The sequence below is a fragment of the Onychostoma macrolepis genome, chromosome 05 (assembly GCF_012432095.1).
Source record: "Onychostoma macrolepis isolate SWU-2019 chromosome 05, ASM1243209v1, whole genome shotgun sequence".
In the NCBI taxonomy this organism is placed as follows: Eukaryota; Metazoa; Chordata; class Actinopteri; order Cypriniformes; family Cyprinidae; genus Onychostoma; species Onychostoma macrolepis.
Genome location: NC_081159.1, coordinates 29,273,129 through 29,298,685, shown reverse-complemented (window position 1 = coordinate 29,298,685; position 25,557 = coordinate 29,273,129). Strand labels below are relative to the sequence as shown.

Here is a 25,557-nt window from a genome sequence, read left to right as displayed (position 1 = left end):
TGTGCCTTTTAATTAATCTGATTAAAACCGGATTATGAGAGTGACGAGGACATTAGTCGTACCACGTCATTATATGGCATATTCTACTTTTTTAAAATATCAGATTTATTTGATCAAACAATCCGTTTTGATCCTGTCAGTCACCTTCGCATTTGTTGCATTCGAAAAACAGTAGGTCTACTGTAATCATGTATTTACACATATATTATTTATTTTGTTGTACATTTTTCTTTTTCATTTAATTTTTTTTCTGAATTAAAACTAGATTATAACAGCGACAAATAGTTGCACCACGCCATGGTCAAGGGAACATTACAACTCTCCGTAACCTTCGTTTTGAAAATTAAAATTAATAAATAAATAAATAAATTAATTAATTGTTTAAAATGTCTTACCTTTTGTTGCTTTGTTTCTTATGAAAAAACTTATGTATAATTTATTGCAATTGATATTATTTATATTATTTTTACATAACATTTAGAACAGATAATTTATTAAATTCAGAATGCGTTTTATTCACGCACACAAACACAGGAAATAAATATTTTATTTTCCATTAAATGTTATCTTGCGTATTGTGTATTGTTCGAAACAGCTTGCAGTTTTGCCCATTCATAATATAAACCATTCCGAAATAATGAAAGGGTTAAAGAAATGAAATGGGCGGGTCTCGCTGTGTTTGACTGACAGGGCTCGCTTTAATCTTCACAATAGTAGAAAGTAGGGGGCGGGGCATATGTTCAAACAAAAGGTGTGCCTCAAATCAAAATGAGCAAATGAGGTGTCCACCCTGAGACGAAAATCTGACGTCACACTCCGAGGGCGGGGTCGTGTCGGTAGACTAGCACATCATCATCATGCAGGATACATTGTTGCGGCTGCAATGATGTACGAGTACGAATAAGAAGAGGCGCTGCAGGTACGGCGAGAGATTATTTGGTTTCACACGTACCCCTATAAAACCCGTTTCTCCCATAATGTCGGGCGGGGATCTTCGCGTTCTTCGCCAAGAGCCAGGGCAGGAGAGCCCGAGGATGCCGGCCTGGAAACGCGAGATCCTTGAGCGGAGAAAGGCGAAGGGCGGTGGGTCCGGAGCAGGTGCCGAGTCCGTCGCATCTCGACTTAACGGCGAGGTAACGGCCAGCAAAAGCAAGGATGATATTAGCAGCGCACATTCTAGCAGGAACTATACCATTACCGCTGCCAAGCGCGCGACCAAAAGCCCGGATCTGTCACCGGTGAAAACAAAAGAGCACTGGCCATCTGCGGACCCGAGCCACACGGAGGAGAGAACGGCGAGAGACAACGGAGCGCATGAGAGCCTGGTATTGCAAGAGAGCTTGGGTCCGCTGCAGGAAAACCCATTCATTAAACTGGAAAAAGAACGCAAGAAGCGCCAGAGCCAAGAGAACGCCGCGCGACCGGTTCAGCACATCCTCGAGTTATACGGCGGCGTTCCCGGGATACGGACTATACGCGCTGAGAATATCATCATTATTGAATCCGACCCGGAGTACTTCTCGGAAGGATGTGGTTTGAAGCATGCATCGAAACTGCAGCAGAACGGCACGGTGAGCGGATACAGCTCTCTCAATGACCTGTTAGACCGGAGAGGTAGTCCGGTTACGGAGATACGCGCGAAGGAAGTCGTCATTTACGATACTGCGCTTAGTAAAAGCGAGGAGAACCTCAGCACGCTGGGACGACCGGCGTCCGCCCCGCTGGAGGGGCAAGGAAGGGTGAGTCGCATGTTACAGAAATTTGACAGGAATTATGGCAAGTTGCAGGCCAAGTCACGCAGCACGGAAAACCTCTTGGACTTGGACTCTAGTCCTATCAGGCCAAGCTCCAGACCCAAGCCAGATGTGGTGCCAAAATGCCCAGTGTCTCCGCAAGCGAGCTCTCCACACAGCAAGGTCTTCCAAAATGTCCAGTCTTCCATGAGCAACCATCACGCCTCTCCTAGTGACTCAGGGAGTAGTACACCCGTTTCTGGATCCCCTCAGTTAGTGTCTTCCTCACGTAGACGTTTCGAGGGGAGCGGGGGACGAAGTGTCACTTTGTATCCCAAGGAGGACACTGAGAGGTCTCCGTCCAAGCCTGTTAGAGAACGAGACTGGGACAGCACAGATGGGGCCTCTAAAGCCAAGGTGCCATGCTCTCCGGAGAGCCACCGTGCCCGTGCCGACTGTTCTCCTAGCCCCACATCGCCCCCCTTATCACCCAGCTTTGAGATCCGCCCGTCTCCTCGCCCGAATCTTTCTCTCCTTCCGCCTGGTGATTTACAGGCCCGTGCACTCGCCAACTTGCGACTCCAGTCTCGCAATTCCTTCACCGTCATTCCCAAGAGTCGTGCGGCCATTTCGTCACCTGGCAGCACCGCCCCATCCAGCCCTGTCCTTTCCCCCCCATCCCCACGACCCCTGGTGGGTGTGGCAGCTTCAGAGCTCGCAGTGCCAACCCCCTTGCCCGCTTCCTTCATACCCTCCACACCAAAGCTTACAGAAAAGGTGACCATAGAAGCCAAAACAGAGTCTCCACAACATACCCCTCCTGCCACACCCACCTCTCCAGCCCCAGTTTCTCCGCCCTCAATTGGCTCACCCGTCAAATCAGTCCCGTCTCCAAAGGAACCTCCGGTTGATAAGCTGCCTATCACAAACATTGATGACATAGTCGTGGAGACCACGCCACCCGTCCTGAGCCCTGCAGTGCAGAGGCGCAAAGGAAATACGTTTACAGTTGTTCCGAAACGGAGGCCTGAGGCCCAGTCTGGCCCTGCTGAGAACCCAGAAGTCGTCAGTGAGTCTCAGAGCACACCACAGGCCCCTTATGCCCATCTGGGAACCCTGATTAAAAAGCGTTACCCTGCTGCAGAGGAGATAGAGGTCATTGGGGGCTACCTCTCCCTTGGGCGATCCTGTCTCTCGAAGACTGGCTCAACAGGAAAAAAGGTAAATATAGTATGATATTTAGCGTAATATCTACATTGGTCATTTACTTACTAGACATATATTAAAGAATAGGATGTTTTTATGAAGTGGCTTAGAAGGTATAGTTTACCCCAAAACAAACATTCTGTCATCATTTACTCATCCTGATGTCATTCAAAACCTGTATCACATTTTTTCTTTTGTGGAGCACAAAAGGCAACATTAGGCACTCCCAGTCACCTTTCATTATCATTCTGCCTAATAGCTCATTTTGCATTCCAATAAAGAAACAAAGTCATATGAGTTGTGGCACCACATAAGGGTAAGTAAATAATAGCCGAACTTTATAAATTTTGGGTTAACTATCCTTTTAAGAAGAATGCACTTTTCCATCCTGGCAAGTGTCTTGATTAAATACATTTTTAAATTCTGGTTCAATTCTTGCCATTAACAAACCCTTAACTATGACTTTTGCCTCAATAACTTCTAATTTACTTCTTATTAATAGTGAGGTAGTTGTTAAGTTTAGGTATTGGGTAGGATTAGGGATGTAGAACATGGTCATGCAGAATATGTGCTTTATAAGTACTAATAAACAGCCAATATGTTAATAATAGGCATGCTAATAACAACTATTTAAAACTGGTCCCTATACCAAAGTGTTACCGGTTTATTTTTGGGTTTGAAATTTGTGCAAATACACAAAAAAGGCTTTACAGAGGTTTTTCAGACATGTTTGTTGGGTGTTTATGACCTGTTCAAAGGTTCACCGTATTCTTAAACAATGCATCATTCAAGATGTTTCAACATAGCTGTTTGGATGTTCCATACACATCTCATAAAACGTGGATTTTGTAGTGGTCACGACACATGCAGGTTACATTGAGATGCCTCCTGCAAGACATCAGTCCAAACAAGTAATAACTTTTCTGGTTTGATTCTATGCTAACCATCTTATTTTGCAACACGGAAGGAAGCTATTTTCTGTGAATGTGCAAGACTTCTGATTTATTAGCCACAATAGGTAAATAACAAAGTGCATTAAAGAAGAAGAATAACAAAATGCATTAAACTGTAAAATTATCTGAGCTACAAAAAAGTGTGTTTATGATTATGATAATAAATACTAATTTGCAATATCACTCAGCATAACACACTTTCAAATTACAAATGGCAAGCAGCGTTTATTTTAAATAAAAACAGTATAAGCACACTTCTTGAGCAAAAAAAAGAAAAAGAAAAAAAAGATATACCATTAATGTGATGAACTACACATAGGCTTACTCTGTTAGGACACCTGTGTGAACTTAATGAGAGCTGACTTCATATATCCAAAATAACCAAAACACCAGCTAAATAGAAATCATCTCAAAAAGAAAAGTGTCGTTTCTTAGAAAACAATAGAAGCCGCTTGGTTTGATACTTTGTTTCTAATGAAATGACATTCACAAATTTAGAAGGGCAACTTGAAGGACAAAATGCTATCTGCAAGTGATATAGAAAATATAGTTTGGGACTTGGACACAGCCGGCAGTATGTGCTCACATTGCAACTTTAGTTTATAACCAAATGTAAAGAGCAGTAAAAAACTTGCCAGAGAAGGTCAGGTGATTTATGTAGGAAAATGAGTCATGTGTTCTGTTCGGAGTCAAGTCTAGGAGTTACTGAGGTCTAATAAAGGTCTTTGCAAGGCCGTACTTGAGATTTGTTTGACTTGTTACATAACATGCTGCCATTCACAGTCAAAATCGATCTCAAAACAGGAAACCAAACTAGCAGCAACAATCCGTTTCCTCTGCATAGTGGTTCTCTCAAACAGTCATGGAGCCTTTGCTGATTAATGTCAAACTAGGTTTAGATTCATAGCGTGTATTAAAAGGTGTAATGATTCCGGATGTTCGAGTTTGTCAGTTCGAGTTTCACTTTTTTTTCTTCTAATTTTTGTTAGCTTTAATATTTTAGCTATAAATCCAATGGGGATGAAATTAGAAACACTGCTTCTCTGCAGGGATTTTAGACTTCTGACAGCTAGTTGAGTTAGACTCTGCACAGTAAACTTTCTCTGATAAGCATCACTTGTACTGCTAAAGCAGCACTTTTGTGCTTTAACAGGAAATGTCAAGAAAATGAATATCTGACTTTCCTGCATTATTCATATAGGTTTTTGTTTATTGTGTACTCTGATGATTTATGATGCTGAAGTCTTGCACCTTTGCTGTTTTTAAGACACCATGTCAAGTTAAAAGTAGTTTATTTTTTTTCTTTCTGTATAAGCGTGCGTCCTGTGCCTTCAAAACGTGTCTCATTACAATGTGGTGAACATCACCCTACAGGGCCGTTTACACTATAACTATAAAGTGTTAATAATCATTCTAATTCCATGAGAACAGGGAAGTCCAAACCATAGCTATAACAAAAACGACACAGAGTAATAATATCAGTTGATGAATGATGAGAATCACAATCCACCCGACTTTAAAGAGCTTGAGCATTTGTAGTTGCAGATGACATAACTGCTGTGTGCAGAAACAGAAAGTTATCATCAGTTAGTGTGGCTGCTGCTAATATAGTTTTTGTTGTAGTCATCGTGGTTGGTGTGAATGGGCCTTGAAGACCTAAGGTGTGCATCACTCACATTTTCTTCAATTACCTCAATTTGAAATGCATTTGTGAGGTTACACTCTTGAAAGTTTTTTTTTGCATACATTTGAATCTATAATGAAGTCATGCCAAATTGATCATTGGCAGAATGTCGTGGGCCTCTCCTCTGTGAAACATCCAGACGGTCAGGCCCATTTTGGGTTAGGTTATATGCTGCTTTTGTTCTCGCTCTTTGTTGTATTTGTGGGTGATTGTTACGTGTTTGAGGATTGGCTCATGCCACACCTTTGTTTTGATGGGTTTTAGAGGTTACACTGAAGCCTTTTCTGGTCTGGAGCTTAGACAGGGCAGCAGAAATTATGGCAACATCAAGGCCGTGTCATTTGTTTGGAATTCACTCACTGTGTCCATGTGCATCTGAGTCTTTATGGCCTACTTACTCCAAAAGTTCCTTATATTCTTGAGGCCAGGGCTGTGTTTTTTACATTTCTAAATGAAATGGTTGCCTGTGCATACTCATAAAACTCTATTCAGTTTATGGTTTGAGTTTATTCTCGTGTAGAGTGTACAAATGTAAAAATCCAAATTTGTCAAGTTTTTCCCAAATAGTTCAGTTAAGTTTAGGTATGGGGAGGGATCTAAAATATGATCATACAGAATAAGGTGCTTTTTACAGTAAGTACTAAAGAACAACCAGTATGCTAGTAATAGACATGCTAGTAAGCAGCTAGTGAGAATTTATCCTTAAAATAAAGTGTTACATTTCCAAAAACATTTTCTGAATAAAAATGCATTCCACAACAAAATCACCCTAGAATAATGAATTCCTTCCAAATGTAACTATTAAAGTATGTGTTTTTATACTGTGAACAAAATATTGTGATGTATATGTAATGTAATATAATATTTTATTTTATAAGTTTTTTTCTGATATTGTACAGCCCTAACCATGTAAAATCTTTTGTGTTATTACATAGTTATTGTACAGTGTTTTATCTTACACTGTTAGCATCATGGTCTAAAACAGCCCGAGAAGCCTGGATGGGGTCTGTCAGGGGCTTGTCTTTTCTTTTGGGGTTTGAGGGGGTTGGGCCAAAATCTCACCAATGCTCTTAGCATATTGTCTGTCCTGGGACAGTTCATTATGCTCCGGGCTTCACTGGATCCCACTGGTGTATAGATTAGTCATGATGTTATGACCTTTAATTTTGCTTGTGCCTTGAGGTTAAACTTGCTTTAAGTAATGAGGGTGAATTTGTTCAAGAACCTATCTATAGACCCAGGTCTGTGCAGAACCATGGTAAATAATACATATAATTAAAATGAGCTGACTGAGTTTCAGACTAAAAGCTCATATGTCTTTTGCAGCAGATGTATGTGTGTAGCTTAGCAAGGTCTGATTTCATGGGAAAGATTATGTGATATTTGCTGAATCGGATGCCACATTTACTCTGTATTAATGGTATGGAAGAATGTGACAGAATAGGAGACAATAGCCTTAAAAATGTGTGCATTGTTGACTGGTTTTGTCTGACAATGAATCTCTACATGAAATGCTCCTCTGTGCTCATCAAACATTGCATATACAGGAATCCAGTCAGCATACAGAGGACATTTATAACTTGATCTTTGATCTGAAGATGAAAATGCTTATTTTTATAGTGTGTTCACAGAAAGTTAATATTATTAAAAGCCTGAGGCAAAATATGTCAGAGGTTTAATACTAGCTTTTATGTTTGTCTGCTCATTCTTGAAGCCCTTGAAGAAGGAGTGTTTTAATGAACCTCTGAAGGTTTAATTTGACATGGCCCAGCTTTAGAAAATGTGCGGGGGTTTTTACGCAGGTGCTGGCTATGCTGATGTGCATAAGTGTTGGTTGGCCATTAGTACACTCTAAGCTTATAACTCCCATCTCTCTGTTTGTCTTTGAGGCTGTGGAGAGTGGTTTTATTAGTGTATTATTCACATGTTGCCACAGCCTTTCTGAACAAGGTGCTTAAAGTCTTACTTATATTGGTACACTTACCACAATAATTGTGGCCATGAGCATGAATGGCACAAATCGTGTGGCTGTTTGAGGAGAGGTGTGGATTCACTTTTCTGAGCAATCAAACTTATGGGATAGTTCACCCAAAAATGAAACTTATTATGCCGTCATTTACTCACCCCAAAAAAGTTTTTGTCCCTCATTTCACCAAAATGTTCAAGCTTCAGAAAGTTTAAAAAGACATTGCAAAAGTTATTAATATCGAGCAGTTCAATCCATGAGGTTTGAGTCCATGAGGCAAGCAAAATTACTTGTTTTTGAGGGCATAATGTCAGCATGTCAGCGTATCTCCTGATATTAAAATGCCTTAGTTTTCAAAGTAATTCTCGAAAATAAACCATATTAAGTAGGTTGGAATAATGTACTTTAAAAAACAAACAAACAGGAAATTATGTCATATAGAGGACCCTTGCAGATCCTTACTGTTTGTCAAGGACAATATGTATATTAATAATTTGACCTTTTGTATAAGAGATAATTTGACCTTTTTATGTTAAGGAAAGGTTAGTTCAGGTTGTTAAATGTCATGTGGTGCAACTCCCCAAGAATGTAATAATATTTATACAGTTACAATTTATGATACTTGTAAAAAATACTTTTGACCTTGGAATTTATTTATTTATTTTTTATAAATAAGGCACTCGTATTTGTCATGGACCCATAACAACTGTTTTGTTTGGTCAACTTTTATTATGCAGTGTACAGTTAAAAAATGTAATCCAAAATTTCCCTTATGCTCGAGGTTACACCTCTCATTGCAGATTCTTTTAGCTTGCAAGATTTATTTCAGTCCATAAAAAGTACACATTTCTTGTGTGTCTTACAAACATACCTCTTTCCCTGTGCGTCCTGCTAGGAGTGTGAAAGTCCACCATGTTTAATTATTGACCAGTCAGAATGCCGTCTCCATCATGCACCACACCTCTCTCTCTCTTCTTATCCTCACTTCCTCCTTTCCTCCCCCTCCCCCTCCCCCCGCCTCCCCTCTCTTAACCTTACTGGTGTCCTCCAGGAAGTTCTCCTTGCAGACAGACACAGGCTCTTCAGCAGCTGTGTGTGTTGTGTGTTTTTTACTTTGCCCTTAGTATGCACCATTGTGTCATGGACTTTGAAGTTCAGATAATTTAATGATGTGTCCTACAGTCTTGACGCCATTGTGTAATCCCATATGGACCACTTCTGTGTGTGAGAGAGTGTGTGTGCCTGCTTGTCACATGGCTGCAGTGTCTACAATAGAGTCGATGTAATTAGAATTCAGACTGCAAAGCGCCACTGTCACTGTCATGTTTAATTCAAGAGTCACTCCAGCATGTGTGTGAGAGACTGAGAGAGTAGCAGAGAGAACTTAAGAGAGAGAGAAAGTTTTAGTCTGTGTGAATGTGAAAGTGTTACAGCAGTGTCATTGTTGCTTTTTAAGTTAATTGTATCCTTAAAGAAACAGTCCAAACCCATATGCTGTTAGTTTTTCTCTGGAACACGTTTTGAATAATGTATTGTGTGCTTTTTTTCCATGTAGTAGCAGTGAATATGGGGACCAACAATTTCAAGCTTCAAAAATGATTAAAAAATAATAATAAATCTATGATAAATAGGGATGTACAATGCAATGCCAATCAAAAGTTTGGGGTCAGTAAGATTTTTTGGTAACACTTCACTTAAAGCCTTTATGTATAATGCATTATAAAAGTAGTTTTAATGCAATAATTATGCCTTGTTGTAATGCACCTTATAATGCATTGTCCAATCTCATGAGTAATTGTTACCATAATACATTGTAACACTTATCGATTCATTGTTACACTATGCATTTTAAATTCAGTTATAATTATTTATGACAAGATATCATGTATTACAATGCACATTATGAATAATTATAATACATTATAAACTTGAATAACCCTTTATAATGCAGCATACATAAAGGCTTTAAGTAAAATGTTACCCATTTTGTTTTATTCAACAAAAAAGTAACAGTTTAAAACATTTATATTATAATGTTACAAAAGCTTTAAAATTAAACATAATTGCTGTTCTTTTGAACTTATCAAAGAAAAAAATTAATCAGGTTTCCACAAAAATATTAAGCAGCACAATTGTATTCAACACTAATAATGACTTTGCAGCCTAAATTAATGGCTGCTGAAAATTCAGCTTTGCCAACACTGGAATAAATTACATTTTAAAACAGATAAAAATAGCAAACACTAACTTAAATTTGTAAAACTGTTTCACAATCACAATATTATTGTATTTTTGATTAAATAAATGCAAAAAAACCCAACATATTTTTACTGACCTCAAACTTTTGAACGCTAGTGTATATAGATTAGATATTGAATATATATTGGAACTTTTATTGTGCACACTTATTTCACCTTATATTTAGATGACCTTTTCTGTCATCTAAACACAAGTTAATCTTTGAAAACATTAATAATTTCTAAAAAGTTATACATTTAATAACACATGAATCTTAATATCAAACTAATATTCTTTTTTTTTTTTTTTAAATAAATTATAATATTGTAATGCCTAAATTCACTTTAGCTTTAATTATAATGGGAGTCCTGATGCCAGATTCATTAATGGGTGACTTGTCTCTTGAATTCATTTTAACCTGAAATATTCTTTTAAATGACACAAATTGAAAGACATTTGTGTGAAATATTTGTGCTTGTGCTGACTTGCGTGGATGTTTGCACATATGCTAATTTGTTGTTTGAGAGTCAGGCTTGAAATAGTCAATACTAATCTTATTCAAATAGATCTTGACCATAGGCTCAAGCTGCAACAAAAATACCAGCTGACCACTGTAGGTCATCACAGAAAGAATGATATGACAGATGATTTATGTCTTGATACAGGCAGCCATGTTTTCCTGTCCTGGTTTTCTGTGATAGACCTGTTGATAGGAATCTTCTTTCTCTGTCTCTCCCACCGTTTACTACTGAGAGTATAGCATACTTGTATTCTCGCTCTTTGCATGCTCTCTTGCTCTTGCTATAGTTCCTCCTCTGCTCTCTCCTTTAAAAATAGCCGTGGTTCCTGTCGCTGAGCAACAGAGACCGCAGCTTTTCTATCCTGTCATTAGAAATCCCAAATTAGGTATCTCTGCCTTTTTGTTTCCAAAACACTTCCTTCCCTCCCTCTGCCCTATACTTGCCAATGATTTATCAAACCACCCATATCAGGCAGCGTTACACACCATAACAACAGTGTTGTTCATGAGTGCTTATGTTAGGCTTGATTAATATTTCAAGCCTTTCCATAAATGAGAGCATGCCTCAAATCTAGGCCCACATTAGTTCTGCACACTTTTTCACATTTTCAATGCTGATTTTGGGGGAAAATCTATGGGATTCGGCTGAATACATTGTTGTGACTTGTGCACATATTTCTGTAATCTAATGGTATGTTTTCATTTAGTGTGCACACACAGTGGGGTCACATTTCTAATTTAATCATAACTTGGAAATATACATTACTATTCAAAAGTTTGGGATCAGTAAGATTTTTAATGTTTTGTAATGACATCTCTTATGCTCATCAAGGCTGTATTTATTTGATCAAAATACAGTAAAAACAATAATATTGTGAAATATTATTACAATTTAAAATAATGATTTTCATTTCCTATTTTAAAATACTTTAAATTATAATCTCTAATTTATAAAATGTATAACTTTTATAATATATATTTATATATATAATATATATGTATGTATATATATATATATATATATATATATATATATATATATATATATATATATATATATATATATATATATATATATATAAACCCTGATATATGTTTAAAAGAAAACAATATATACTACCGTGCAAAATTTGAGGTCAGTACTTTCTTTTTGGAAAGAAATTAATACTTATATTCAGCAAGGATATATTAAATTGATAAAAAGTGATAATAAAGACTTGTATTGTTACAAAAGATTTCTATTTTGGGTGAATGCTGTTACATTTGTATTCATTGAATAATCCTGAATTAGTAAATGCTTAGTAGAAATGGACTTCTACAGTTGTGGACTCTGGATTTTAATAAATTTAGCAAAATCGCAACTGCATCGCAATCATGCATTTTGTGAGAGCAATTTTGAAATTTTGATAATGTAGAACTCATGTAGAACTGGCCATACATCCAGTGTGTATTCCTGCCTACAGATCCTAAATGATTACATGATGACAAAATTTGCAATTTAAAGCAAAAAACAAAACTGTTAATAAAACAAACATGTAAAGCATTGTGGATGAAGTGCATTTGGCTTTTGTAGAAATCTGGAAATTCCATCAGACCTACTCGTATCCAATTCATTTATTTTACAATTTAAAGAAAAAACAAAACTGTTAATAATTCAATTCAATTCAGTTCAAGTTTATTTGTATAGTGCTTTTCACGATGCAAATCGTTGCAAAGCAGCTTTACAGAAAAGTAAAGTTTCTACATTATATTTAGTAATAGCTTATCTCAAGTTGATGTCCATATGGCAGAAATGTACAGTAAAAATCAAGCAGTTAATATCAAGTAATCAAACAGAAGGTGAACACTATTAACAGCAATGATTATATGTTGCAATCAAACTTATAGCAAAATTTGGTAGTTTTGTATGTTGTCTGAGAGTCAGCATCATCTGAGGTCTTCTGGGGGTTGGCACCATCTCATTTCAGGTCTTTGTAAGGGCTGGATCCAGACTGAAGCTTGTGTAATTCCTAGGATTGGCATCCCGTGGCAGAAACAGAGAAGGAAATAGAGAGAAATTAGCATAGCTGCTGTTCCAACTAAGCAAAAAATTATGTGTTCAACCCAAGCAAAAGAATGAAAATGTGCATTTAATCAGATGTAACTGAAGATACACTATGCGAATGCTTGGCTAAAGAGATGTGTCTTTAATCTAGCTTTAAACAGAGAGAGTGTGTCTGAACCCTGAACATTATCAAGAAGGCTATTCCAGAGTTTGGGAGCCAAATGTGAAAAAGCTCTACCTCCTTTAGTGGACTTTAATATCCTAGGTACTACCAAGAGTCCAGAGTTTTGTGACCTTAGGGAGCGTGATGGATTGTAGCGTGATAGAAGACTAGTTAGGTACGCAGGAGCTAAACCATTTAGGACCTTAAAAGTAAGTAGTAATATTTTGTAACTGATACGGAACTTAATAGGTAGCCAGTGCAGAGAATGTAAAATTGGGGTAATATGATCGTATTTTTCTTAATAAAACAAACATGTAACACATTGTGGATGAAGTGCGTTTGGCTTTTGTAGAAATATGGAGATTCCATCAGACCTACTCGTATCCAATTCATTTATACTGTGACTAATGTGTAGAAACATTCTTCTTATCCACAAACAAAACAATGTGTTGTAATTTCTGATGCACACCCAGAAGCTGTGTCCTAACCAGGCATGACGAGATAAAGTGATAAAATCTCTTCCATTTCCATTTTTTCATCTTTTAAGCTGTGACCACAATAACATGCTGGCTATTTGCATATCTGTCCTATATGTGACCCTGGACCACAAAACCAGTCTTAAGTCACTGGGGTATATTTGTAGCAATAGCCAAAAATACATTGTATGGGTCAAAATGATCCACTTTTATTTTATGCCAGAAATCATTAGGATATTAAGTAATGATCATGTTCCATGAAGATATTTAGTGAATTTCCTACTGTAAATATATCAAAACTTAATTTTTGATCAGTAATATGCATAGCTAAGAACTTAATTTAGACAACTTTAAAAGTGATTTTCTCAGTATTTAGATTTTTTTGCACCCTCAGATTCCAGATATTCAAATAGTTGTATCTCAGCCAAATATTGTCCGATCCCAACAAAGCTTATTTATTCAGCTTTCAGATGATGTAGAAATCTCAATTTTGAAAAATTGACACTTATGACTGGTTTTGTGGTCCAGGGTCACATATAGTATGTGAAATTACAGTTAGCATCTCCCAATTTATAATTCAGTGACATTGGCCAAAGTTGCCTAAATGCTGTTAGCTTTTTGTTAGCTTGCTGTCAGCTTATATTACCCACAAACCCTTGTGCAATAGAAGATGAACATAGAAACAAGAATATAACCTAGGTAGTATTCAAACTATTTTGTTGGATGCTTTTCGCTTTCAGTGAGAATGTTAGAACACATACGTGCCTTTACAGTGCTGTTGCTCTTGAGAGGTGGTGTTCAGTTTGATAAAGATTTTAAAGGCATTCCATCGATGAAAGCATGCACTTAGTCCTTGATGCTGTGACTACAACATTTCTCATGCACACCTTCATATTACCTGCTGCCAAACCAATAATATTATACTTATATATATATATATGCAAGATCATGGGAGTTATATTGTACTATGAAATGAAGGAACTGTTTTCCAACTGTGTGTGTGCATTGGATTTCTTGCACAGTTCTTCATACTCTATAGTGCAAATGAAATGTTTCAGACGTGAATGAAATATTCTGATCTCCTATATTATATGAAACACACATTTACACACATTTATCACACTGGATCGCCCACATCACACACTTATAAAACCATATGTGTGCGTGTGTGTGTGTTTATGTTTCGTAGGTCTTACCAGCTGTACTGTACTGAGGGATTTCTAATATTAAACACCCTGGCAGCAGATTAGCTTTAATCAGGCATCTGCTCAGTCTGCTCAACACTTCAATGAGAGACTGCAACACCCCCCCCCCACACACACACACACACAAACACACAAACACAGACAAACAGCTTCTGCATATACAGTCTGCTGCCAACCAAAGGTTGTAATTCAGGGAGAAACCCCCAGTATGTACTTTGTGTTTGTGTGTGTGTGTGTGTGTGTGTAGTTATGCAGTCTCAACCGGTTCAAATCGGGACAGCGTCTCTAGTAAATTCTGCTCTAACAGATCTGCTGTCTCTCCCTTTTTGGCTGTTTTAAAATGATTAACACAAAAGATAGATAACTAGATAAGATAGTGAACTTGTTCACTCAATTTTACTGGAAAAACTGATCGTATTTTATTAAATATTAAACTATTATAATTTATTATTGTTATGTATTAAATAATAATAATAAAGTAATGTTATTAATTAAATGATTGTTCATTTTAATTGCAAGTAAGGAAATTTCTGAAATTGAATATCTTTAAGTACTCATCCATATTTATATATACAAACCTCTGTGATAATCTGAACATCAAGGATGAAATGAGCTGCTATCATGACTGTTATTATCTACATCTATAAATGTAAATGTTAAAATAAGGAGAGTCTGAAATCCACCACTGTAAACTCTTTCTCAGTAATTCAAGCTTTTATTTTCCTTTATATGCATGGAGAGCAAAATATGGAGTGGATATGGAGCATCATTTCCAATGGTGAATTTTCTTCTCTGAAAATATTTCCATATAACGATTGAACTGCTTGAATGGAATTTGACTTTTTCTTACGCCAAATAATTTTTAGATTTTTTATTTTTTTTGAAGTATATTTATGAATTGTGTTTCTGAATTGTGATGGGAAATGGTTGAAACTGCCAGCATATCATGCTGTGCTTAAATTTCTAACACTGGCTGAATAGTCAGGAAATATGTCAGTATGAGCCAAGAATGACCAAATAACTCCACACTGGAAACTTTGCTTGTTACTGCCAGTGACTTATTCAGAGTTTGGGTAAAGTGTGCCTCAGAAAGCAGTAGGTTTAGTAGCAAGAAACTACAGTAGTTGAATGGGAAAATGGCTATGGTTACAAGTGTTTAATGCTAAGAATAGTGCTAAATTTAAATATTTATGTAAATGTAATGTAATTGCTGCTCCAAAACCTAGTGAGCTGCCCATTGCATTTATGACAGAATAGATGCTTAAGAGACAATGAGTTTCAAAAGCTAGACTTCTTAACTCTGTCTTCTAAGATACCTTGCATTGCCTAATTCTGAGGCAGCATCATGTCCTTTGCTAAGACAATCACAGAATGCCTTGAGATAAACTCAGTGTAGAAATAAATCTAGGGTGTCGGATGATTTGTTGTGCTGCAAAATCAAATAAAAATGTTTAAGTGGAATTTTTTAGTTTTGCTATTACTATTTCTTCAGGGATTTAATCAAAGTATTAAACTTGTTAATTTAACTTGATTTGCACAAAAATATGCATTATACCTCAGATTATGCAGCTTTTTGAACAGAACTGATTTAATAAAGAGGTAGAATATCGTTGCAGTGAGTTTTGCAAGGCTATTTTCTTCAGGAAAAAACTAAACAAAAACATTAGTCTCTGTTTTAACAACCTTAAATTAGAAATATCAGATAACGTAAAGATTTTGTTATAGGTGGAAACAAGTTTGTGAAGTTTTGACAGCCTGATTAATAGCACTTCATGTAGCTAAGAAAAATGTTTTTGATAGGCCAGCATTTTAGACCTTGAGGGAGAATGTGGCGAACCGAAAAAAAAGTTTTGTGATTTGATGAGGTCCATATTAACGTGAGACTTGCATGTTTGGTGCAAAACAGATACATCTAAACAACCAAATAACGCATCAACTATGGTAGCAACTGGCAGAATCAGAGTTGCTTTCTAGTAGAGGAAACTGAAAAGGCTGTTGTTGTCATGGGTAACTTGGACACAGCCAAAATACAGGCAAATCTGTAAAGAAAACCTGATTCAGTCAGCCAGAGATATTAATTTTGGGTGAAGATTCATTTTCCCGTAGGGCAGTGACCCAGAACACACAGCAAAAAGGCTGTGAAGGAATGGATCAAGGAAAGTGATTATTATGGAAAGCCTGAACTGAAATCTAATTGAAAATCAGTAGTATTATCTGAAAATTGTAGTCCACAGATACTCATCGTTAACTTTAGAGCTGGAACATATTTGCATTTGCCTGTAGGATTAGGCAAAACTTTCAATGTGCAAAACAATGTGCAAGCAAAAGGCTGTAATTGCTGCTAAAGGACAATGAACATAATTACAGACTACAGTATATATTTCAGGAAGCACAACAAATAATGTAGAGAATTAATCTTTTAGGTATCATGTTCGTTCTTGCAAAAACTTTATAAAAAAGAGAGAGACAGAATTGACTACACACCCAGTAGTCAAAAGTTTAATGGCAACCCTGTTTCAACCATAATTTGATAGTAATATGCTGATTTGAAAACAGCAGTGGAGCTTAATATTTTGTGGAGATATTTAAATTTTTTGTACATTTATAATTATTTTCATTCATTGAATGGTTTAAAAGAACAATATTTTTTAATGTATTAGATTTTTTTTGCAATAATATAGCAGTCTTTACTGTTTCTGATCAATTTGAAATGTCCTTTTTTAATAAATAATTTTTGAATGGTAGAATATATTTGAAAATAGGCCAGAGAAACATTGAAAGAAACTGAAAGGAAACTGACAGGCTAAATTCAAAAACACATGATGGTTAACAATTAGATGGTATGTAATGTAATGTTTATTACACCAAATAAACATCACCCAATTACATGTGGCCTTTGTCCAGTCATTTTACTGGGTGTGCCATGTGGAAACATGTAGAGCCACGTTCACAGCGTTCGTAAATGAAGCGTGCGTATATGTTGTTGAGGAAGGACATGTGATTGAGATTAGAGTAGATTTAGGACAGCGCTGACACACACACACACACACACAGGGCACAGACATTGACCAGGGTGCTTTAGAACACCATATACTTACTAGGGTATAATATCTTCTAGTTGCCCTTCACATTAAATTTGAATCCGACAACACAGTGTTTATTTGTCTGATACGCCCTTAATAAGATTAACATAATGTTGTAGGTGGTTTCTAGAGCGTTGCTGTCGAGTCTTGAGTGTTTTTTTAGTATGTTAATATGTGAATGCTAGGCTGTTCTTGGTGGTTTCCAGGTGATAGTTTTTCAAAAGAGTCCCACTTTCAAGTCTATTGACTTTTTTTTTTTTTTTTTAAACCAGGGGGATTAATATTAATTTTGTTATGGATATATAATTGCTTTTGTTTATTGCCCCATTTCTGTATTAATAAAAAGGATTAAAAACAAGTCTCATAATTATAGCAGAAATACTGGAGGTAATTTCATGTAGGTTCTTTTTTTTTTGTACAAGTATAATGTATTACCTTGTTTATACACAATAGGTGCATTGTATCAGAGATTAATTTAAATGTTAGTACATAGTATGAATATGGTAATCATTCAGTGCCATGTTATATTTGAAAGTATCACGATGCTTCTCCACTGTCACGCTATTTCCGTAAGGGTGCTTTTAGTTCATTTGAGTTTCCCAGCATTGATATGTGTCAGCATTTATGACCATGACTGACTAGATTATCAGGTATCATCAAAACGGTAAAACTTAAATAAACCATAGTAAGGAGTGAGAAACAAATAAAGCAATAAGGAAACTATGTTGTCTGTTAATGCTTAATTTTTGTTCCACCATTTCCCTTTCATTTGCATTATGTGAATAGTCAAAAAATGTCTCTATTTGTTACCATAGATCCCTGGTGTAGATAAATCTCAAGCGCACAGGCCTGGTGAAGTTTTGCTAAACAAATGTTTATTTTGGTCAGGACCTGCTGTTATGTGCCATAAACCAGATTGGACTTACCTTATACTTCGTTATTACTAATTTACACATTTCATTTTACATTTCATTTCACATTTCATTTAAAGTCCTCAAACTACAACATAACACAAACAGGAATTATAATAATTATGTAGTGATGTTTTCAAAAATAAAAATTCTGTCATTAATTACTCACCCTCGTGTCGTTCCAAACCCATAAGACCTTCGTTCATCTTCGGAACACTAATTAAGATATTTTTGATGAATTCCGAGAGCTCTCTGACGCTCCATAGATCCTTACACGATCATGGTCCAGAAACGTAGCAAGGATATCGTTAAAATAATCCACGTGAGGAAAAAAAAGAGGAAAAAAACAACAACTTTTAGTCAAAACAATTAGTCTTCTCCGTGTCACCCTGGCACCATTTTGAAGAGTATCACAACGTATGCTGTTCTGTGACAGCAGCACCACACAGATGTGTTGTTTACATTCAGATCAAAGCGTAAACAACATAAACAACATATCTGCATGCTGCTGCAGACAGAGAACAGCATACGTTGTTTATGTTCAGTGGATACTCTCCAAAATGGCGCCAGGGTGACGCGGAGGAGATGAATTGTTAAATAAAGTCATTATTTTTTATTTCTTTGCGCACAAAAATTATTCTCGTAGCTTTGAAAAATTACGGTTGAACCACTGATGTCGCATGGATTATTTTTACAATGTCCTTGCTACGTTTCTGGACCTTGAATGTGTTAGGATCCTTGCTGTCTATGGAGCGTCAGAGAGCTCTCGGAATTCATCAAAAATTTCTTAATTTGTCTAAGAGGTTTGGAACGACATGAGGGTGAATAATTAATGGCAGAATTTTCATTTTTTTTGATGAACTATCCCTTTAAAAATGTTAAAATGTTGAACAAATCCAAACTATTTTATATCTTATCTCCTTCAAAGTCACCACACTTTGCCCAGATCACTGCTCTCACTGCTTGCTGATCTTGGCTTCTCTTTATGAGGTACATTTTAAATAGTGTCGAAAGAGTTCACATGTAAGCTAGACATGTCCTTCACTATCCACTCCAATTGTGTGGAAATCTGCAGAGCATTAGTAGATTCCATGCATTTCTATTTATGATTGGTCTGAAACCTAACAAACGATCCTCTGCTTCCACCACAGCTGAAAATATCCTTCAATGAGTCCAGCTTGCAGAGCACTTTTGAATACCCGTCTGAGAGCAGTGTGTGGGACAGTGGAGAGGACGAGGAGGAAGGAGAAGAAAAAGGAGGAGATGATGATGGAGGGATCATTGCAGGGAGGATAAGCATTCCTCGTGCCAGCTACACCAGCTCACCCACTCACTCCAACAACACCACGGGTGAGTAAGACGAGAAGAATGATAGGAAATGGATAGAATGAGAGGAAGGCACAGCAACCATGGATGAGGTGAACAGGAAATGGATCCATTTCACACACTATTTTTATGCACTAAATATATGGAATTTTGCGATGCAACTTTTAGAAGTCCAGTGAAGTTTACTATGAAAATTGGGTTCTGTTTCTTGTGGTCTTGCAAGAAGTGGGGTCAGTTTGATGAAGAAACTCCATAGCAGACATTCACTTTCTATATTGTAGTAATGCTTGTTATAATGGTTGAATTGATGATGGTGATTGTTAAGATGATCTCTCAGGTTCATCCTTTCTATACAGTGTTGAACAGTGTTGACACCTGCTGGTCAGTCATGAGGTGTTACATTTATTGCATTTGGATAGTTGACAAATAACATGGGCATGAGCTTTTTTTAAGGTTAAAATGTATATATAAATGTACAAGGGAAAGTGTATATTAGAGATATGTTATAATATTAAAATGTGTATATATATATATATATATATGGTGTATAATTTTGTAATATATAATAGATAAGTATCATTTTTAAAATTAATATTCTATTTTAATACATTGTATATTATTTTCTTTATATTTAAAGTGTACAGTAAATGGAGTACAGTTTCTTCGATAGTTCTGTAGTCTGGAGTGACATTAATACCTTTCTTCTCTTGTCCTCAGATCTTTCCAGTTACACACCTAAACACTCGGTGGAGTTTAATGCCTGGCAAGAACACAAGCTTGATGAGTCTGCTCACCAGGGGGAAGATACTTCACAGAGTACAGAAGGGGTCATGGTGAGAAATAAGAATATGTCCACAATTGTGGTGTAAAATGAGAAGAACATGATATTGGTTCCTGTCCATGTAAAATGAGGGCATTATGTGATCTCTGAGGAATTGTTGGTTGGTTGCTAGGGTGTTCTGGGTGTTTGCTTTCTGGCCCAAGCGAAAATACCCCTCCCCCAATTCTCTATGGCCTCTATGGGAACGACACTGTCATTAAAATCCCATCAATTATTATTATTGTTCTGTGCATCTACAGAATGCAAGAGTCACTCTTAAAGTCACAAAGGGTAACAAAGATAACCATACAAACATTTAGGCAAACATTTAGCACATTTAGAAACTGCAAACAAGAAGCACACTACCATTCAAAAGTTGACAGTAAAGACATTTTATAATGTTACAAAAGATTTCTATTTCACATAAATGCAGATGTTGTATTTGTTATTTTATTTCTCAAAGAATCCTGAAAAAAGCATCACGGTTTCCACAAAAAAATATTTAGCACATTAAACAAATATTAACTGTGATAATAATAATAAACTGTCATAATAAGACAAAAAATACTTGAGTATAAAATCAACATATTAGAATCCTTTGAAAATTTAGCTTTATCACTTAAACAGATTACTGTTTTTACTGTTTGATTAAATTCATGCAAATGTAATTTATTCATGCAAAAATAAAAATGAAAAAATCTTATCAAACATTCAATTGTAGTACCTAAAATATTAAGTATTCCTATGAACATTTTAGGGGTTGTGTTATTGTCAGTTATTTTTGACCAAACTAATATTAGTGACCGCAGATGTATTTCCAGTAATTTTAGCACATCTCTCTTGAACAAGCCAGATGTTTTGAGGTATTGATTACTGTATTTCACATCAAAGTTTAAAGGGGTGGTTGATTGCGATTTCACTTTTTTTAACATTACTTACTGTGTAATGTTGCTGTTTGAGCATAAACAATATCTGCAAAGTTACAAAGCTGAAAGTTCAATGCAGTCTTTTAAAATTCTGGCAGTTTAATGCCTGCAAAAACGACTGGTAAGGTACTACAACGAGTTACTTCCCGGGTCCGATACGTCACGGACCCAGATAAACCCCGCCCCCAGTAACACGCAGCAAAGGGGGTGAGGCCATGTTGTGCTGCTGCAGAGAAGAGGAGGAGAAAACTAGGGGTGCACATAAAAATCTATTCATATATGAATTGCGATGCGGTTGCCGCGTGCTGTATTAAAGCTTAAATCAGGATAAAACCGTATATTATAAGCTAACAGAAGCAGTAGCACTTACAACTGACAGCGTATCTAAAAGTATGAACCAAAAAACAAAACAAAACCCACATACCATTAAAAGCCGTGCTTGCACAGGTTCTGCGCGATCCTCTTCACTAATATCTTCTGCATCTCATTCAGGCTCAAATTGATAAGCAATATAGATAACGCCATTGTTTACAATACAGCCGGAATTTGAACCTCATAATTAAATACAAAAGAAGGAGAAAAACTGCAAAAAGGTCCACTTTTTGAAAAAAAAGAACCCCCCCTTTCAATAAGCTGGCTACGGACCTGGAACAACAATCCAATGACTAGAAGTATAGAACTCCGCTAAAATTTTGAAAACTCCGCCTACTTCGCTCTGGCGAGCATAGCGCAAATCGCCTTGTATCTGAAGGGCTGCGCTGAACCCACCCTTGTGGCTCATCCAGAACGCTGCAGCCAGGATTCTGACTAGAACCAGAAAATTTGAGCATATTACACCAGTCCTCAGGTCCTTACACTGGCTTCCAGTTACATTTAGGATTGATTTTAAAGTACTTTTACTTGTTTATAAATCTCTAAATGGCCTAGGACCTAAATACATTGGAGACATGCTCACTGAATATAAACCTAACAGACCACTCAGATCATTAGGATCGAGTCAGCTAGAAATACCAAGGGTTCATACAAAACAAGGGGAGTCTGCTTTTAGCTATTATGCCGCCCGCAGTTGGAACCAGCTTCCAGAAGAGATCAGATGTGCTAAAACATTAGCCACATTTAAATCCAGACTCAAAACTCATCTGTTTAGCTGTGCATTTGTTGATTGAGCACTGTGCTACTCCGAACTGATTACACTATATATAATCACTTTCTATTCTTAAATGTTTTAAATTCTTTTTAAATCAATTTTTAAATCACTTTGTTTTTATTGTTGTGATTATCATTTTTAATTTCTTGTTATTATGATTATTTTTAATGACTATTTCACTTCCTTTTATGTAAAGCACTTTGAATTACCACTGTGTATGAAATGTGCTATATAAATAAACTTGCCTTGCCTAATGTTGTCCCGTAAAGAACCAAATCCTGACAAAATTCCATAGTTCATCAATGCATACTCTCTCTTTTTTTTTTTGTTCACCAGCTGACACCTGCTGATAGCTCCTCTCTGTCAGACTTCAGCAGTGAACCAGCCCTCTACTTCTAAACCTTCCAGATGTCTGGAAAATACGGGACCAACCATTGCCTGCCAGCACCAGCCTGGATGCAAAGAAACAACTTCCGGAACAATGGGACCAGTAGCAACCAGCACGGAAACATACATTCCGTATTCTATGCCCATGCACCATCATCGTCAACAGCAGGACTGTCCTCATTGCTGATCCACACAGCGGATGTGTCACTCACATTTAACCTCCTGTTGCCACCGATTGTGATTATGATGGACATGGAAAATGGCTCAAGCAGCCATTCCACTCTTGAATTTCACTCTTCCATCACATACTTGCTCTACGTATGTAATCCTCACCTCATGAAAGTGACCAAATTTCTAAAAGAGAGAAAGATGAGAGACTTTTCTTAAAATAGAGAAGGAAACTTGGAGTGTGTGTAATGGGACTCCAGAAAGAGACAATAATAGGGTGGAGCAACAAAAAATGAAATAAGTGACTTACGTATGACTGGTAAAAGGGTGCCACAATTCGTGTTCTTTGTGATGTTTTTGTATGTGCATGTGTAGGTCTGTATTGACATGACTCCCAAACTATAGAAGTCCTCCACTTTAGTTTCATATGTTTCCCTTTGTATGTCTGTGTTTCGTTCAAGGTAGGCATTTCTAATGCACATGCTGATATACTATACAGCTGAAATGCTAACAACATGTTAGTGTTGACTTAGTGATCCTAGGTCTGTTTTAAAGAGCAGCTTTTAATTGGCAAGCTGGTAAACACATCCAATATTGCTTTTCTTTTTTATGGTAATAGAATCTATTAATCACTCCACATTTTAGTCCTAACTCGGATCACAAATGCAATCATAAATGCAAGTCAATCTTGTGAAGACATGCCCAGGTTAAATTTCACCCCTATAGCATAAATACAACGAAGTCTGTTTTTAGGACTACCATTGTGATATTAAATTTTTATGACATTTACACGTTTCCTTCCTTCTCATAACCTACATGCTACATGCTCATTATCATAATCTAGTGTTTTTACAGTAAAAAAAAAAATACTGCAATTACAGTTTTCATTGTATTATTAATTTTTTTTTTTTACATTATGGTAATGATAATTTCAGTGGGATGGGTTGTATCTAATTCAACTTCTAATAATCCTCAAAATACTGTTTAAGCAAAATGCAACACAAGCATTATTCCCTCACTCTTGGAGTGAAATATGACCTGGAAGTGTTCTTGACAGGCTTTGTGAGATTTATGCTGTGCAAAGTTGCATCAGTTTGTCAATATTTGTGCTTCGGTTTATGTGTTTTGAACTGGACATTCTTGCAGTACGTATGGGGAGTGGTCAATTTTAGTTATGATGGAAACATTAGTTTGTGAGTTTGTGAGTGGGCACGCTGTATGCATGGGCCACGTGTGTGTGCGAAACATGAAGACTACATGCACACAATGCCAACTGACTTGAGTGTGTCATATCTGTTAAATGACTTTGGCGTATCTGCTGACGTGTCTCCTCAGCCTCTCCGACCAGTATTGATGTATAGTTTGTACACTCCAGGATGAAGTTTTCATAATTTATTTCATGCATCTTTTATCACTTTTTCATATTTTTAGTCACAGGGCAAGCAGTAGCACTAAGGTGCTTTTGGATTTTTTTTTTTGATAATTTGACATCATGTACAACGTTACATGAGTGTTGTTAGGACAGCTTACATCTTAGTCCTGTGCTTTTGTATTCATTCATTTGCACTGTTCTGTTTTTGCTTTATTTTGCACCTTACGCAGCTCTTGGTTGGAATAATGCCTTTTAGGGATCTAATATCAGTTTCATACTGTAATTTATTTCACAAAAAATAGTATGTGTATCCATTGGTAGCATAACATTGACTTGAAGCACCAGCTATCAGCTCAAAACTGCTGATCAATATTTTCTGCACAATTATTTTTTAAGACTCTGGCTTTGTTCACACTGACTGCACACAATTCTGATTTGGTTTCCTAATTCAGTCTTTAGGACCGATTGTCTGTGCTGTTATTTTGAAGGTGGTGAATTTGGATCCATTTGTTCAAACAGTCAATATCTGGTATAATGTAGACGTCAGCTTGTGTACGTCAGGTTTTGATTGTTCTCGTAACATTTACCATCATTGGAATTTTATTTTTTATTTTTTAAATATACTAAAATTTAAAATAATTTCAGGTTGCAGCATTTCACAATATTACTGTTTTTACTGTATTTTTGCTAAATGCAGCCATGGTGAGCATAAGAGACATGTCCCTTTTTTTTGAACGGTAGTGTGTTTGAAACTTGCCGCCTGTCTGAACAAAGTCTTTGAACCCATGGTTTTTCATGTCACATAATTAAGGGCAAATTTTATGCAAGAGAATGTTCAAATAAGGCTATTTCACCAAGTGTTAGAATTCAACGAAGTCTTACTGTTCATTGTAGTTCAGTATGTCACTTTAGCACATTCCAGTCTATAACAATTCCTCCAGATATTCTTTGCAAACATGAAATATTCTTGAGGGTTGTATATTAGATGTTTAGAGGGTTGGGAACTATTGCTTTTGTGTCTTACAAAATGTAATGCCACTTCAAGTGCTTCATTAGTTCCTGTAACTCTAGTCAAGCTGCTCATTGCTCTGGTGGTTAATGTACTGTATGTCAATTTTCTTCATCCTTTTTTTTTCTTCATCAAGAGAATATTAAATGTACAATTTGGTTTTGATGAATTTAGAGGAGAAAAAATGTCAAGGAAATGTCAAATAAACAAATGAAGGCTA

General features: G+C 36.5%; 1 protein-coding gene across 1 annotated transcript; it reads left to right on the top strand.

Moving 5' to 3' along the window:
• The first annotated feature begins 829 nt into the window (after positions 1-829).
• On the top strand, positions 830-25,557 carry tprn (taperin). Its single transcript, XM_058777637.1, has 4 exons — positions 830-2,954; positions 19,334-19,532; positions 20,226-20,341; positions 22,738-25,557. Exons 1-4 carry the CDS (start codon positions 978-980, stop codon positions 22,798-22,800), a joined length of 2,355 nt encoding a protein of 784 aa, XP_058633620.1. The 5' UTR covers positions 830-977; the 3' UTR covers positions 22,801-25,557.

Coding starts and splice junctions, on each gene's coding strand:
- tprn (XM_058777637.1), top strand. CDS start 978: ATGTCGGGCGGGGATCTTCGCGTTCTTCGCCAAGAGCCAGGGCAGGAG. Junction 19,533..20,225: donor TCACTCCAACAACACCACGG/GTGAGTAAGACG, acceptor TCTTGTCCTCAG/ATCTTTCCAGTTACACACCT. Junction 20,342..22,737: donor AGAGTACAGAAGGGGTCATG/GTGAGAAATAAG, acceptor TTTGTTCACCAG/CTGACACCTGCTGATAGCTC.